This window comes from Rhinopithecus bieti, unplaced genomic scaffold, assembly GCF_001698545.2.
Source record: "Rhinopithecus bieti isolate Rb0 unplaced genomic scaffold, ASM169854v2 scaffold_7681, whole genome shotgun sequence".
Classification (NCBI taxonomy): domain Eukaryota; kingdom Metazoa; phylum Chordata; class Mammalia; order Primates; family Cercopithecidae; genus Rhinopithecus; species Rhinopithecus bieti.
The window spans coordinates 3148796-3166858 of NW_016806571.1; the positions used below are offsets into that span (position 1 = coordinate 3148796).

The window sequence follows — 18063 nt, forward strand, 5'->3', positions numbered from 1 at the left end:
AGGGACTATGAGCCAATCATTCTGAATCTGTGTTTCCAGAGTGTTCTAATTCCTAGGGTTGGCTTTCTTCCAGGCTTGTCTTACTTTCAGCCTACGTTTTAGTTTTTCTCTACTAAGTTCATTACCACTCATCCATTTGCTTGGCTGCTACCAAAATTTTGTTGCTATTGTTTCTTCTTCCATTTTTCTTTGTTCTTGTGAGTTTTTACTTAAAAAAAAAAACAAAAAACAAAAAACCTCTTGGCTGTCATTTTAGTGGTGTTTCAGGATGAAACAGGCAAATGTGGCTTAATATGCCATGCTATTTGTTACTTTCCTTTTCCCTACGTCTTTAAATTGCAATTATCCTATTTGCAGATCTTTACCTTTGTATACTGTGTGTGTGAGTGTTTAAAATGCATCATTTGGTTCATGGTTTAATGGGTTAACGAATCACAAAAGGAGATACCTAGGCCTGGTCCAGATGAATGGGTATAAATTGGATACCCTGGACCTCGTCCCTGCCACAGGAGGTGGCTAAGACTCCTGGGAAAGGTGTGAGAGCATCGGCAGTTGTACATGGATGGCTGCCTTATGTGAAGAAGGAAAATTCTGGAAGTGGAAATGTATATGGGAAGGCTTGCGTGTGTGCATGTGTGCACACAGCTATGTGCTAGGTAGGAAAACCATGGTCTGCTAATAACTTCCGTTATTTTTCTTTCCCGGGATTTCTCTTCTTCTTCTTCTACTTCTTCTTTCTTCTTCTGCTTCTTCTCCTTCTTCTTCTTTTTTTTTTTTTTTTTTTGAGAGACAGGGTCTTGCTACGTTGCTTAGGCTGGAGTGCAGTGGCTATTCACGGGCATGATCATAGCTTACTGCAGCCTCAAACTCCTAGAGTCAAGCCATCCTCCCACCTCAGCCTCCTCTCTCTCTCCTTTTCTTGACAGTATACCCTTCTTTGGGGGAAATTCTTCTCCCTCTGCTCGGATGCCATAGCTCTAACGGGCATGGCCCGTCACATACACCAAGGATGGGCAGTAATGCAATCCAGGACACGAGAATCCTTCCTTGCGTTTTTCTAATCCAAAGCACAACCCCTGGAGGAGCAAGGCTGTAGGTAGGTGTGTGTCTGGAAGCATCAGCACCTTGGGAGCAGCTGTTCTGCAGTGGCGGGGAGCAAAGAAGGCACACAGAGAGAGGCAGTGCGGAGAAGGAGGGCTGCCTGGGGGCATTCCCGTTGCTTTCGTGATCAGTGTACTCTCCTGCCCTTCCCTTTCTGCTTTTTGCCTTTGCTTTGTGGGTTTTGCCTTCTAAGGTTCAATTTTAATACTTGAAGCTAAAGAAGATATAATATTAATATACCAACTGAATGCACAAAGCACAAAATTGCATATTGAAGGCTTTTGTTACTTCCATAGTTATACGAAATTGCCACAGAATTGTTAAGCTTTAAGTATCCATAAACAATTACAGCTAAAGTTTTAGAAGACATTTAAAAATAAAAAAACATTAGCATCATTTTCCATATTCGTCTGAATATAAGGTGACTTAATATAATAGAACAGTACAGAGCATAAGAACACAATTCACATTCTGAACCCTGGGGAAAAATAGGTCTAGACGCAGGTCTCGGAGGAAATTGGACAGGGGAGGGGTATTTTAAGCCTACGTTTTAAAGCTTTGAAAAGTTCTTTCTTGTTTGCTTTTAAATGTACTATGTAGATGCTTTCAAAAGAAAGTAAATTTCAAGAAACTATTTAGCCTAAGGCAAAGACAAAATTTCTTTTCAGTTATAAGATATCAATTTAGGGATATTAAAAGATTACTAGCGGCCGGGCGCGGTGGCTCAAGCCTGTAATCCCAGCACTTTGGGAGGCCGAGGCGGGTGGATTACGAGGTCAGGAGATCAAGACCATCCTGGCTAACATGGTGAAACGCCGTCTCTACTAAAAATACAAAAAAATAGCCGGTGGAGGTGGCGGGCGCCTGTAGTCCCAGCTACTCAGAGGCTGAGGCGGGAGAATGGCGTGAACCCGGGAGGCGGAGCTTGCAGTGAGCCGAGATTGTGCCACTGCACTCCAGCCTGGGCGACACAGCGAGACTCCGTCTCAAAAAAAAAAAAAAAAGATTACTAGGGAGGGCAAATCCCTATAGTGGAACCTCTCAGGAACATGATTTATGGTATCTCATATGACAGTCATCATCTCTGCCATTTGTAAGGTCTTCTGTGAAAAGTAAAGCTTACATTCAGATCATCTTTTATTTGGACTAACAGCATTACTTTTGGCCACTGTGATTATCACTATTTTTAAATGCACTGCCTATTAAAAAGGTAGGAACTAGAGCACTTAAAACTTTTCCTGCATTTTTATCGCTGTGCATGTTGTTGTCTCATTCAGTGATTGACGTCTTAGGATGAGTTCTAAAAGAAACCTCTTATTCTGAAGAGTAGCTGCTCTATCTCCGTGAGCATTCCTGTCTGGGCAGAGTAAGGCTCTGTGGCCAGCAAGACATGCTGGGCTCCTGGCTTCCATTAGATTCTGGCCACACAGGTCTGTCCACATTCAGAGCAGGGAAGAAAAGCTGAGGAGTCCTTAAGGAAGCAAGAATACTACCCGGAAATTTATACTATTTGGTTACTGGGGCCATGAAAAGCCAAGTCTATGAATTAGGTAATTGGTCTCCACGTGGTGTATCACAATCTCATACTGAATATAAATGGAATCCCCTAAAATCTTGGGGGCTGTATTGTTAGGGTAGGAGCATTTCATTCCTATGGAGCCTCTACTCAAGTAATTGTGCTTCTTGATCGATCAGAGCTCAACCTTCTTTTCTGGTCTGCGCTCTGGCTGCCTTTGGCCTGCTGGTCAGCCCTTGCAAAGTTTACGATAACCACCTCTAGGGTGGGCTAATTCCACCAGAAAGAGGTGCTGGCTGAAACGCTGACTTTAAGATGAAATCTTAATCCAGGCTATAGATTATCTGAAGCAGCTTTCAAAAATGACAGATACCATTTTGTGACTGGCAATCACAGCTGGCTACTTACAATGAAGCCTGGGGGTGTAACACAGCAAGCCTAAGGGGTAGTCCTCTACAGAGGTGGTTATGATTATTATTGCTCCCTTCTTTTAGTTTTCTCAAGCAAGGAAACATTGTCCAGAAAGCCATGCTCCTTCTAACAGCTTCTAGCAGCCACATTCAGCTGCAGTCACTGAATGTGGCACATATAACACATGGCACCCCACCCCCATCACTGGGCACCAAGGTGTACACCCTCATGTACTTGGGTGACTTAGCATGACAGAACTAGTAAATGATGAGAAGAATTCAGATGGGAAATGCTACTGAATGAGATGGTATTCTTATAATTAACATGAAAACTATGACCTGAATTCTTTGAATAGGCCACCTTATCTGCCTGGTTTTGAAATGGAAACATCTTTGATCTGGAGCCTGGGTTTGAATGCCATGGGTGTTTAACATAAAAAACTGAAGTCCAAGGGCAGCAGGGGTTATCGTAATATCTAGGTAGGTGGGACGGGCTTAATTGCTTTGTATTCGTCCATAAAAATTCCTTTCCTGCTTGAGAGGGCATTACTGGTAAATCATTCTGTCTCTTCCTCACTTATTCTCACATTCCAGTTTACTTCCTAAGTCATAAAAATAATATATTAAATCCTCACATAAACCCCAAAAGGTAGATATTATTTTTGTCCCCATTTTAGAGATAAAAAATTGAAAACAAGGCCAGGTACGGTGGCTCGTGCCTGTAATCCAGCACTTTGGGAGGCTGAGGCGGTTGGATCACTTGAGATCAGGAGTTTGAGACCTGCCTGGCCAAAATGGTGAAACCCCATCTCTTCCGGAAAAAAAAAAAAAAAAATTAGCTAGATATGGTGGCAGGTGCCTGAAATTCCAGCTATTCGGGAGGCCGAGGCAAGAGAATCGCTTGAACCTGGGAGGCAGAGGTTGCAGTGAGCTAAGATTGGGCCACTGCACTCCAGCCTGGGTGACAAAGAGAGACCGTGTCTCTGAAAAAAAAAAAAAAAAAAAAATTAAATTAAAAATGAAGACGAGAACATTTCAAGGTAAGCAAAGAGCCAGCATTCCAACTCAGAGTCTGGCTCAAGAGTCCATGCTCTGGTGCCCTGCACCACTCAGCTCTGCCCAGAAGCAGTGGCCTGACTCTCTCACTGCTGGAAAGTGCCCTAACAAGGCTAAAGGCAAGCACTCTTACCTGGTCAGGTCCTGGGTCTCCATGCAGGTAATGTATTATCAGGCCATTCTGGTTTATTAAGTCCCTAACTTCTCTCTTCAGGGTAGTCCTACATTTTACTCCTTAGCTTCCTTGTCAGGCTATTGCCCAAACTTGCTTGGTGATAAGAATCAGCTGGAATAAAAATGTAGCTTCTCAAGATCCTATCTTTAGAAATTCCAATTCACTGGGTCTGATGTTGTCCCAGAAATCTGTTTTCAACAAGTGACCCAGGTGATTCTTCTCATCAGTCAGGTTTGAGAAACACTGCCCTAGGAGTTTTGGCCAATGGGAACAAACATCATTGTCTTAAGCACTATGTATTACATAGTCAAAATTTCTATAGTGTTTCTATAGCTGAGTTAATCCAAAGCAATTGGTACATATGGCACAAAATGGTTTTTTTTCCAGGAAGGACTAGGGGGTGGGCTGGAATGTCTTTGTGGTTTTCTTGTTTTTGAGTGATGACTGTTAGAAAGAATTCTTTAATGGCCGTGCCCTTGAGGGAGTTTTTGCATTGCTCTGGTCATGGAACAGCTTATACCAAATAGAAAGCCACTTTATATAGTTCTTTCAAGTCCTGCCTGAGAAAATTTTTGGAGAAGAGCAAATTAAATAAAGAGGAGAAAGAAGTACACAGTTCTCATTCCTTGAAGGCCCCTAAAGCAAACTCCTTGCATAACCAAAAGAGAGACACTAGGGCTTTTCAACTTAAATGTTTATAAATCATATAGAGAACGATTTAGGAGAAAATCTTATAAGGGATTAATTCAATTTACACCGTCTAATCAAAGAGCAAAAATGATCTTTGACACTCAAAGAATTCAAAGGCAAAACTGTTGAAACTCATGACTATCAAAACATTGTTTCAGGTTAAAAAATGGATCTGAAACATGCCTAATCTGCTCTGACACTGTCACCACTGCTTGTCACAAATGAAGTTTCCACCTGAGGCACCACTGAAAGCCAAACTTCAGTTGCTGTATTTGTGAGTCAGTGGGGGAACAAAAGAAAAAGAAAAAGTAGAAATTAAGACTAAAAGACGGCCAAAGGAAGAGAAAGCACACCAGTCCTTTCTGCCCGGTGGAACAACCTGCTTTTCAGGCCTCATTTCTGACAGGGGCACTGCAAATCAGTAGCAAAGGCCAACACCCAAGTCGAAGGCACAAGACATACGTACCTCTTGGTGGGAGTGGGCACTCCAGAGGACATGTGGCTAACCACGGTGTCATTCATATTAGTCAGAGGGCGAGGAGGACTGAAAGAAAAGACATTTGCCTTATATTAATAATTACCAACTAGGGGAAACAAGGGAAATGACGATAAGCATGATAAGAGCAAAGGGACCAACGATCGTTCGCAGTAAGCACAGCGGGACCCAGGCGGAGTGCGGTAGAAATCGATACTTCAAGCCTAAGTAAATTCGGCAAGAGGTTCTCTCTGACAAAGCCACAGGGCCACTGAGCTGTGGGTACCAGGAGAAGCAACTGATCATAAACACACTACTACAGGACATAACTTCGGTGGCTTTTGCTTTGTAGTTTTAGTACACAAGAATTTAAATTCTGCCCCTTACTGAATTTCTCTACATTTTAGGTACAACATTACTAGGTGTCTGGCATTCATCGTATATTACAAAGGTCATAACATCGAAGTGCATGCTGTTCCTGAGATTTGGTTAGAGCTCACTGGTTTCCCTCAGACTTAGTTTGTAAACTTTTAACCAAAACAAAATGTTACATACCAAATTCAAAAATAAGACTCTGAAACAAACTTTGATTAATTCTCTACTAGAATCTTAACAACAAATCCAAATTTTACACCTATACCCTAATTAGAATGTTGTCTTTTATAATCCCTAATCCAAACTTAAACTTGAAGGTTAGCATTTTTGGTAACTTGTCTTTAGGTGCAGGTTTTCAGGACTCAGGTCTGTCCATTTCTCCTTCTTGAGAAAGTCCTGAAGGAATGAATTCAAGCTTCTCAAAAAGGTGCCAGGTATCTTGCCTTCCAGCCATTCTTCAACCCCTCTCCCTCCCTACTAGGTTCAGCTACAAAAGGGTTCTGTCTTGCATCTGGAATCAAATGACTATTGCTAAATACTTCTCCTGGAAAATTTCTCACTTCCTCTTTTAAACTGGAAGAAGTATAGTCATGTGGCGCACAACGATGTTTAGGTCAATGACAAACCACATATATTTTTATAATAGGTTACAATACTGTATTTTTACTGTACCTTTTCTATGTTTAGATATATAAATACCCTTGTGTAACAGTTGCCTCCAGTACAGGTTTGTAGCCTAGGAGGCTACATACATACACAGAGTGTACTTATACATACCTTGATGGTTGTGCCTGCTGCAAACCTAGGCTACACCATACGGCCTAGGTATGCAGCAGGCGAAACCACCTTGGTTTGTGTAAGTACACTCTCTGATGTTAACACAACACAAAATTGTCTAACAAAGCATTTCTCAGAATGCATCCCCCACTGTTAAGTTACACATGATTATACTTCTCAGATTTGTCCATCAAAAGCATAAAACTGAAGCCGAAAGTCCTTCTCTCATATTTAGGTGCTTGGGAACTAACTACCTTCTGGTTTCTCCTTCCGTTTAAGGACAGAGTCAATTGCGTATAACATTCTTGGAGAGGTTATACTCAGCAATTCTTGGTGACTATTAAGGGACCACAGTCTTTATTGTTTTGCAGGTTTCATAGTACATTCAAATAAAAGCTCAAGGGGAAATCTTTCAGGGAGAGCCAAGGAACCCAGACGTTAAAGAAGGATCTCTTCCTCTCTCCATCTCTCTCTATGCATTTTTTTTTTCTTCTTAAACCAATTGCATTTCTGTGTAGTGATTTTAAAATGATTTTCCATTTAATGGAGAGGATCCGAGATGGAAAGTAATTTGCAGGGAACATATTTTGGTCTCTTGATTTTTATGCCATAGTACTATGCTTATTGTTCTACATTCCTCCCTTTGTGTGATAGGTCTCTAAGTAAGACATTGAGAATTGAAATGCGCCCCTCTAGGATAGAAGTCAATTCCCAGTTATTTATCTGACTACCTGTCTTCAGACAGATATCTACTTAGGTCCCAAACTTTCAAGACTATTAATGCTAGTGGCTGTGCTGAGTTATAGTCAATTAATTGGTTGTTTTAGGTTGACTAATGATGGAAGTGAAAACAGAGATTAGCTTACATTTAGTCCTATATTTATATTTTTGTCTCTAGTTCTTTTATATCAATTGCCCAGCTGAAACAAGGAGACAATCCCTATGAAAGAACCAAACCCAGCACAACAGCTTTCTGGTCCTGGAAACAGAATGGGCTTTTCTTTAATGTATTATTATTAGCAATCTATTTCCAAAAGAAGATAAAGACATTTTCACGTTGCTTTCAGAACTAATATAGTTACCTGCTATATACATTTTTTAAATTTTTAATAAATAATAGAGACAAGGTCTCACTATGTTGCCTAGGCTGGTCTTGAACTCCTGGGTTCAAGTGATCCTCCCATCTCAACCTCCCAAAGTGCTAGGATTACAGATGTGAGCCACCATTCCCGGCCACCTGCTATATTTCAATATTAAAGATATCACTGCATTCAATTTTCTTTTTGGTATTTGCAGAGGAAAAATGAGAATAAAAAATTCTAATTCCTAGAACATAAATCCATGCAATAAAATTTCATGATTTGTAACAATTTGGTCTGATACCACAAACATATTTATAATCACCAATATCTCTTGGTACATATCATGTTCAACTATTATAGCACCAATTTCAAAGCTTTTTCTCTAATATTCAAAACCAGACAGTAATGGTTATATTATAAACTATAAATTAATCGTAACTGACCCCCAAATGCCACAGCCTTTCTGAACTCCTAACATGCTTTGCTAGAAAGACAGGCATATGTCTGCAGTTTAAAATGAAAGAAGCACTTGCAAACTTAAATGAGGTCTTTACTATAGAACCTCCACTAGAGCCACAATTCACCATGAAAGCCAACAGCTCAGATGCATTCTTAGAAGGCATAACATGGCCTGGGGAATATAGTGAGACTCTGTCTCCACAAAAAAAAAAAAAATTAGCCTGCTGGCCAGGCACAGCGGCTCATGCCTGTAATCCCAGCACTTTGGGAGGCTGAGGCGGGTGGATCACAAGGTCGGAAGTTCAAGACCAGCCTGGCCAAGATGTTGAAACCCCGTCTCTACTAAAAATATAAAAATTAGCTGGGTGTGGTGGCGGGTGCCTGTAATCCCAGCTACTTGGGAGGTTGAGGCAGGAGAATCGCTTGAACCCAAGAGGCAGAGGTTGCAGTGAGCCAAGATCACGCCACTGCACTCTAACCTGGGTGACAGAGCCAAGACTCCATCTCAAAAATAAATACATAAATAAAATAAAATAAAATAAAATAAAATAAAAATTAGCCTGCTGGCTAGGCGCAGTAGCTCATGTCTGTAAAACTAGCACTTTGGGAGGCCAAGGCAGGTGGATGGCTTGAGCCCAGGAATTCGAGACCAGCTTGGGCAACATAGCGAAACCCTGTCTCTACAAAAAAAATACAAAAATTAGCTGGGTGTGGTGGTGCACGCTCGCAGTCCCAGTTACTCAGGAGGCTGAGGTGGGAGGATCACCAGGGCCCAGAGAGGTTGAGGTTTCAGTGAAACTGAGATTGTGCCACTGCACTACAGGCTGGGTGACAGAGTGAGATCCTGTCTCAAAAAATTAAAAATAAAAATCAGTCTGGCATGGTGGCACGTGCTGTAGTCCTAGCTACTCAGGAGGCAGAGGTGGGAGGATCATTTGAGCCTGGGAGGTTAAGGCTGCAGTGAGCTATGATTGCATCACTGCACTCCAGCTTGGGCGACAGAGCAAGATCCTGTCTCCTAAAAAAAAAAAAAAAAAAAGTAATACACTAAAAATGACTTCTGGCTCAAACAAACATACAAAACCTTCATTGATCTTGTAAGACATAACTGAAAAGAGTATTTCCAGGTGTAAAGCAGACATTAATGCTACAAATTATAGAAACTTAAAAAAACAGAATTGGCACAACTTATTAGATTGGTTTTGCTGATTTTTAACATTTAAAACCAGTTGAGTACCTTGAGCACCAGATGTTCTGTATCTGTATCTTCCTTTGGTACAGATCTCAGCAAGGTATAGGCACTATTGAGTTTCATGATACCGAAATGGCCACCATCTATCACATGCTCCAGAAATGTGGGAGGTTCCTTCTTTGTTAATAAGATATACCATTTTTTCGATGGGATAGAAGCAGATGATGATATAGGTAGAAAGTATCTGGAGGTCAGTAGAGATGGTTTTTAAAAGACTTGGCAAGAATTTGGTACTTCTTAATTAAAGGGAAAGCATCACTGTTACTGTGTACCTACTAACAAAAGATTACCTTTATTTCAACGACCTAACTGTATATAGATGGAGACAAATATGCAAGCAAATCATCACAATGCCATGTAATGAGTGCAGCAATGAAGTATGGTCGGCCCTCCATGTCTGTTGGTTCAACCAACTGCCGATGGAAATTATTCAGAGAAAAAGTTTCACAAAGTTCCAAAAAGTAAAACTTGAATTCACCATGTGCTGAGTACTACACTGAATCCTTGCGAAGGATGTGTGTGTAGGCATTGTGTTAGGTATTACAAGTACTCTAGAGATGACTTAAAGTATATGGGAGGATGCACATAGGTTATATGCAAACACTATAAAACTCAAGTTTTATTTCAGGGACTTGAGCATCCTTGCGTTTCCGTATCTGTGGGTGCTCCTGGAACCAACCCCCATGGGTACCGAGGGACGACTGACAGACCAAGTGCTGAGAGCCACAGATGAAGATCAGGTACTTCTGCCTGGAGGAACAAGGGGCAAGAATCGTCATGGAAGGCTCAGCGAGGAGGCATCATTGAGAAGAGTTTTCCGGATACAGAAAAAAAATTAAGAGAACCCCAGATGGAAATAGTATGTAAAATGGCATAGAAATCCAAAAATACATGAGAAACTGGGTCTAACTTATTTGCCTAAAGGCATCTGAAAGGGAGTAGCTGGAAACACATCTAGAAAGCTAGAGGAGAGCCAGGATGTGAAAAGAGCTTGTCCTATCACAAAGTGAGAGATCTGAACTTTATGTTGCAGGCAGCAGGGGAAGCACTGAATGTAAGTCAAAAATCGATGTGACCATCACATCATTTTAAAAGCTCACCCCAGAATCTTGCAGATGCTGGTCTTTTATCAAAAGTGTGCATGGGAATCATCTGAAAAGCTTTCTGTAAGATAAGATACCCAAGCCCTACCTTCAGTTCAGTGACTCTGAACTTCTAGGGGTGAGGGGAATCTTTCCCCCATATAATAAATAAATATATCATGGAGGATATATTTAGAAGCAGGGGAATGGAAGGTGGGAGGCCACGTAAGAGGTTATGGCAGTTGCCCAAATCAGTGACTATGAAGATGGATGGTGGTACTGAAGATAGGGGCGAGAGAAACGGAAAGCTATTGTGAAGACAAAACCAGTAAGAGAGGGTGACTGATTAAGTACACAGGGTAGGGAAGTAAAGAATAAGAGATTTTTACCTTGGCTACTGGGTGGTAAAATATCCGAACTAGAAAACACAGAGTAGGTAACAAGATCTGAGGTTGGAAAGGAGGAGGGATGGGTAGACAGAATGAGCAGGAAGGTAAGAGTGAACAGGATTTTAGTTTAGAAATGGTTGGGTTTGAAGTACCATTGATAATAAGTACAGGTAAGTGGATGTCTAGAAAGCAGTTGAAAATAGAAGAACAGAACTCAGATGAAATGTCAAGTTTGAAAATATATGAGTGTCATTAAACAGTACCTGTTCATTTCAGTATTCTGAACACTAAAAATGTGCATTTACTTACGTATTTATTTATTGTTTTGAGATGGAGTCTCTTGCTCTGTTGCCCAGGCTAAAGTGCAATGGCGCAATCTCAGCTCACTGCAACCTCCACCTCCCAGGTTCAAGCGATTCCCACCTCTCAGCCTCCCAAGTAGCTGGGATTAGGCATCTGCCATCATGCCCAGCTAATTTCTGTATTTTTTGTAGAGACGGGGTTTCACCATGTTGGCCAGACTGGTCTTGAACTCCTGACCTCAGGTGATCCATCTGCCACAGCCTTCCAAAGTGCTGTGGTTACAGGCGTGAGCCACCGAGTCTGGCCGAAAACGTACATTCATATTTACTGTTTTTAGGCGGGGTAGGAGAGGTCTGGAGACCTGTGCAGTGAGAGGGTGGCTTAGATAACAGAAACAGAGGTTCTGGTTATTGGGGAAACACATCTATTACAAAGCACAAATTGAGCTTACTGGTAGAAATAATTTTTTCATGCAGTTCCCTGGTGGCCAGACCCCTCCAATTCATTCTGGCAATGCTCTGAAATACAGACTAACTAGAAATTAAAATTTCTACAAAACCTCTCTTAAGGGTTTTAAAATCATCTGTAAGAATAGATGAATAACTTGTACCTTTAAAAATATTTCAGGACAGATTATATATAACTGTGTATTTATTTCATTTATCGGATATTTGCCTATAATGTGGCAGGCACTGTGCTAGCTTCTGGGAATAAAAACTAAAAAGATGAAAACTTAAGTCTTACAAAGAAGAAAAATTTAGAAAAAATAATGATAATACAACGTAGTAAATACTTAATAGAAGAAAAACTGCTATATGCATGGGAAAATACTGAGATTATCTCATCCCATAAAAAAAAACATATTTCTAGGGTGTTAAAGAGTTAAATAGAAGCCAGGCATGATGGAGCACACCTGCACTCCTAGTTATGCAGGAGGCTGAAGTGGGAGGATCATTTGAGCCCAGTATTTTGAGGCCAGCCTGGGTAACACAGCAAGACTCTGTCTCTTAAAGAAAAAAGAAGACTTAAATATAGATGCTTAACTATATAAATTAAGAGAAAATATAGAGGTCTATGAATAGAGAGGATTTTCTTAGCTAAAAACAATGGAAAAATTAGGAAAACATCAATTAATTTGAATTGTTAAAACTATCAGAAAAGAAGGAAAAAAAATTTGAGGAACTACCTGAACAAGTGTGAGACAGCAAAAATTAAATGCCTAACACACACAGGATTCACACAAACTTACAAGAAAACTACAGAGATTCCAATTAGATAAATGGGTAAAGTAAACATATGTGTTTAAAAGGAAGAAATATAAATGACTCAGAAGAATTTTTTTTTTTTTTTTTGACGTGGAGTTTCACTCTTGTTGCCTAGGCTGGAGTGCAATGGCACGATCTCGGCTCACCGCAACCTCCGCCTCCCAGGTTCAAGCAATTCTCCTGCCTCAGCCTCCCTAGTAGCTGGGATTATAGGCATGTGCCACGAGGCCCAGCTAATTTTGTATTTTTAGTAGAGACGGGGTTTCTCCATGTTGGTCAGGCTGGTCTCGAACTCCTGACCTCAGGTGATTGATCCCACCTGGCCTCGGCCTCCCAAAGTGCTGGGATTACAGGCGTGAGCCACTGCACCCGGCCTAAAAAATTTAATTAAAAATTACAGGCTGTGCACAGTGGCTCATGCCTATAATCCCAGTACTCTGGGAGGCCAAGGCAGGAGGATCGCTTGAGCCCAGGGGTTGGAGACCAGCCTGGGCAACATGGCAAGACCCCATCTCTACAAAAAATTAAAAAATTAGCTGGGTGTGGTGGCACATGCCTGTGGTCTCAGCTACTCAGGAAACTGAGGTGAGAGGACTGCTTGAGCCCAGGAGTTAAAGGCTGCAGTCAGCCACGATCAAACCACTGCACTTCAGCCTGGGTGACAGAGTGAGATCCTGTCTCGGGGTGGGGGAAAAAAAATTACAGACCACTTTCTCTGGGAAAAATAATGATCTTTTTAAAAAGGCAATCCTTAAGAGTAGAGAGGATTTTCTGACATAGGTCCTTAATTTACTACTAGTCAAGAGTGAAAGTAAAAAGTTAAGCCAAATTTCTAGAAAGCAATTTGGCAATATGTCCATCAAAGATCTTAGAAAACATTCAAACACTTTGGCTCAGTAGTTCTCTTTCTAGCAATCAATTCCAAAGACTAATTAGAAATGCACAGAGAGATTTATATTAACAAATATTCAGGAAGTGTTATATATGATAGGATAATTTTGAAATTATCCTAAGTGTTCAAATATAAGGAAAGGAAAAGTAAACCATGGTATATCCATAATTACAGGATATTATGCTGTCATTAAATAATAGTGCTTATGAAGACTTTTTGATTACTTGGAAATAAGCTCAGCATATAGAAGGTAACAAAGAAGGGCAAGATGACAATGATAGCTGACAATTATTGAATGTTTGATATCTATCAGGCACTTCAGAGCTTTAAATACATTATTTAGTCTGTCTTCACAATTGTCATATAAAATTATTTATATGTACACACAGCACACTCAACTACATAATAAGCATAAAATGAAACATCTGGAGGAAATACGCTCAAATGTTAAGATAAGTGGAATTATGGGTAGTTTTTCCTGCTTGTTTATACTTTCCAACACTTCTCCAACCTTTTCAGTTTAATTTTTCCTGATTCTAAGAGAAAAAGATGTTTAATGCTAAAAAAGGAGTCAAATTTCTAAAGTGAGCCTATATTATTATCATTAAGAAAGCAAACTGAGAAGGAAAGTGTTATATGAGCATGCACACATGTGCGCGCGCGCGCACACACACACACAAAGGAAGAGCGAGGGGGAGGGAATGAGGGAGGAGAAACTATGCTGTAGAAGTTTGAGACTTTTAGTAGAAAACCTGTGAAATTGTTTGAGTAGATCCAAAGTTCCACAATTTCCCCACATCGTTACCACCATCACTTCTCAAAAATGAGAGTAAAGAAAACACCTTAGACCAGTCTAGATGATCTCCTCTACTACACTGTAAGAAATCTGTGATATTTTTACCATTATATTTGAAGTATCTGGCATAGTATGAGGCACAGAGTAGGTACTCCTTAAATATTTGTTGCTCATGAGTCAGCGCCATGTTGTGGAATATAATAGGAGTAGAGAGTGGGTAAGAAGTAATCTATTATATTTAGGTGTGGTGAGACTATTCTCCAAAAATGGGATAATGACATTATTTGCTGTTATATTTGGTGGATGTATTTGTAGCATCTGCAGTGATAGTAGGCTTTTTTCCCCCTTCACAGGGAACAGTGGCATATTCTTTTCTACTTAACTCTATTAATGTCTACTGGTTGGTCTGTCATTTTTTTTCTTCTACCATATATGACTTGGTAATAGAATCAGCAGACTGGAGAGTGTCTTTACTAATAATAGCAATATTTATTGAGTGCTTACTATATGGCAGACTAAGTTTGAACATTTTCCATGGATTCACTTCATTACACTAAGCCAATGAAGTAGATACCATTATCTTTATTTTACAGATGATTAAAAAAAAAAACGAGGCATGGAGAAAAGTAATGTTTTTGAGGGCACAGAGCCAAATCATGGAAGCAAGAGGATCTGAACCGAGGCAGTGTGGCTCTGAGTGTGTGTTCTCTGTCATTTGAGAGTACTGTCTCCTATCTTTCAGGGGTGCACTTTCAGGAAAACGTTTAAGGATATTTACTCTACAAAAAAAAAAAAAGCCATGACGTTAACAGCATGATGTTAGATCACAGTTCCTGCTGTTTCTATAGGAAGATAAGGCAGTAATAGTTGCAGAGTATAGTTTTTGAGTGATTTACCCTTTCCCCATCATATTATTAGAACTCCTAAATGTCCTAAATGGCTCTCTGAACGTAAACCATCAGGCTTGAGATCTTATCAGGATGACTTTAAAATCTAATCTCCATTTCAAAGATCTTCTAGGTTTCTAATCTCAGCCTAGCAAAATACAAACATTTAATGAGCAAATTATCTATTATATAAACCAGATTGTTGACTAAAAAAAAGTTTAACAATGGGCTTAAAATCAACATTGAGTGTTATGACTCATTTTGGCTTTTTGAATTGACTTATATCCAGGGGTAAACAATGTCTGGATAGGAGTCTCTAACCAAGGATGTGAAAGTACAATACTGATGTTGTGTAGACAAAATTTCCACTTAAAATTGCAAAGTTTTAAAGATGAAGGAGTAGGCTGGGTACAGTGGCCCACACCTGTAATTCCAGCACTCTGGGAGGCCGAGGCAGGAGGATTGCTTGTATCCAGGAATTTGAGATTAGCCTGAATAACATAGCAAGACTCCATCTCTACTAAAAATCAAACATTAGCTGGGTTTGGTGGTACACAACTGTAGTCCCAGGTACCCAGGAGGCTGCTCAGGGAAGGACTGCTTGAGCCTGGGAGATTAAGGCTGCAGTGAGCTGAGATCACATCACTGCATTCCAGAGTGGGTGACAAAGTAAGACCCTGTCTCAAAAAAAAAAAAAAAAAAAAAAAAAAAAAGGAGGAAATGAACAAAGCCAGCTGAAGCCTGGAGGACAAGTGAGATTTGGGGTACCTGTCAGAGCTGTCCCTTTTCCCCAGGCCCTTTGATAGAGCCTCTTCTGTGGAAAGTCATGCAGATGGCCACGTACTTAACCCTGCCCTTTACTTTTAAATTTAGTGGCGCATTAGCTCTTTCCACAGAACATTTCTTTTAGCTGTGGAGGTTAAGATTAGTGTCCTGCAATTCTCTTTTACACAGACAGCTGTCTGCTAGCCATGCATTTGGGGACCTTTAGCAGATTTTGTGGGTGTCTGTTTATTACTACTGGTGTGAAAGGGGAAAAGAATGTATTATGCCCTAATGCTTTCATTTGCTTGACTTCCCTTTTTGTATTGCCCATAATAATGCTTTACAAAGGAGGTAACCATTTTAGCAAAATACACTTAATCTCTTATTCATATTTTTGCAGCCAGCTATTTTGCCCTCAACCCTAGACACCTATGTTACTTCTGAAAATATCTTCCCTACTCACTTGAATCAGACTTTTTTCTTCTTTTAGATGATGAAGCAGATTTCATCATACTTTAAAACAGATGCAAAACCCACACTAATGATTTCCTTCTTCTTTTTTTTTTTTTTTTTTGAGACGGAGTCTCGCTCTGTTGCCCAGGCTGGAGTGCAGTGGCGTGATCTCTGCTCACTGCAAGCTCCACCTCCCAGGTTCATGCCATTCTCCTGCCTCAGCCTCCCAAGTAGCTGGGACTACAGGCGCCCGCCACCATGCCTGGCTAATTTTTTGTATTTTTTTAGTAGAGACGTGGTTTCACCGTGTCAGCCAGGATGGTCTCGCTCTCCTGACCTCGTGATCCACCGGCCTTGGCCTCCCAAAGTGCTGGGATTACAGGCGTGAGCCACCGTGCCTGGCCTAGACTACCTCATTCTTTTATCTATCAAACCTCTCCAGTTTCCCATCTCTCTCCAGCAAGCTGTTCTTTTGCTTCTTCTAAGCCCCTGCTTTCAGCCCTTCTCCCAGCTACTTATTCTGGAATGTCCTTCATGGACTGGTCAAAGTTACACATTTTCTCACTTCTCTTATCAGAAAAACAGCTCCTGAAATTTCAGTAGCTCTAGAAAACCTTTCTAGTTACAAGCTCCATTTAAATAAACATGGGCCATAGTATGCAAACAAACAAAAATCCATGGCCTACTCATGCCTAGCACTGTTAGGGGTTTCAAGACAAAACAAAACAAGTTGAAGACTGTCCCTGCCCACAAGAAGCTTATAATCGGTCCTCATAATCATGTCATAGCAACAACAGATACGCTTTAGCTTAATACATTACAATTTTTAGATCAAATCCTATATGACGATAATTTACAACCAAAAACATGTAAGATCATTTATAACAAAGACTACAACTTATTTCATTTGATATAAATAAAAACCAGTACAACAAAATAATATGAAAAATCCTATGAAGTTAACAGTTACAGGATTTGTTGTGTAGTTTGCATACATTTCTTTACTTTTGCAGCATTGGGGAGAGTTGGTGGGGGGAGAGTGCCTAAGCATTTGCTGAGTGTGAAAATGCATCAGCACTGAGCCAGGCCCCTCAGAAACATTACATGAATTCTCACTACTACTCATGGTGGTATTTTGCAAATAAACAAATAAAAGTCAAAGAAGATAACGTGTTCAAGGTCACATGGTAGAATTAGTATCGGACACTACTTTTATCTGCTTCTAAAGCCACCGAATAGATCAAATCCACAAACACTCTTTTATTTCAGGCATCTCTGTATTATCCAAATGAATTTTTCGGATTAGAGTTCTCAAGAAGCAATAAGTTGTCAAGTTTGAGAAACACCGCCCCAATTCAGGACTACTAGCTTCAAATCTAACTTGAAGTAGTTTAAGCGGTGAGGGGGAGCAGGGGGAGGAGGGGGAGTGTGGGGGTGTGGGGAAGAGGAACTTATTGGGCTCCATAACTAAATACTAACTAAATTCATAACCAACTTCATGAAGGTAGGGGTGCAGCTGGCTTCCAGGATATTGGAAGGTCATTAGGACGTTTACTGTTACCTTTGCTTAGATCTCATTTTGGGTCAGGCTTTACACATGCCCCACAGCTTTTTATGCTTAAGAAAAAATAGTTTCTGCCCAGCATTTCACAGCTTTACCACTGGAGAATAAAACCTCTTCCTTCAACCCAATTTGAAAATCCCCAGCAAAGCCTCTGGCCTGCCCTGAGTCACTTGCCTACTCTGGCATTCAGCAGGCCCCATGCTATGACTGGTATTCCTCCTGGAACATCACATTTAGCGCTGGGAGAGGAACAGGTCTCTAAGGAGACAGCACTGTTCCCAGAAAAAAAAAAAAAAGGG

At 40.6% G+C, this 18063-nt stretch overlaps 1 protein-coding gene across 1 annotated transcript in view; it reads right to left on the reverse strand.

Moving 5' to 3' along the window:
• Nucleotides 1-18063, reverse strand: part of DTNB (dystrobrevin beta) — a 314783-nt gene that overhangs the window by 100700 nt on the left and 196020 nt on the right. The window contains 1 exon segment of the mRNA XM_017876852.1: nucleotides 5415-5492. Within this exon segment, the coding sequence (XP_017732341.1) occupies nucleotides 5415-5492 (78 nt within the window).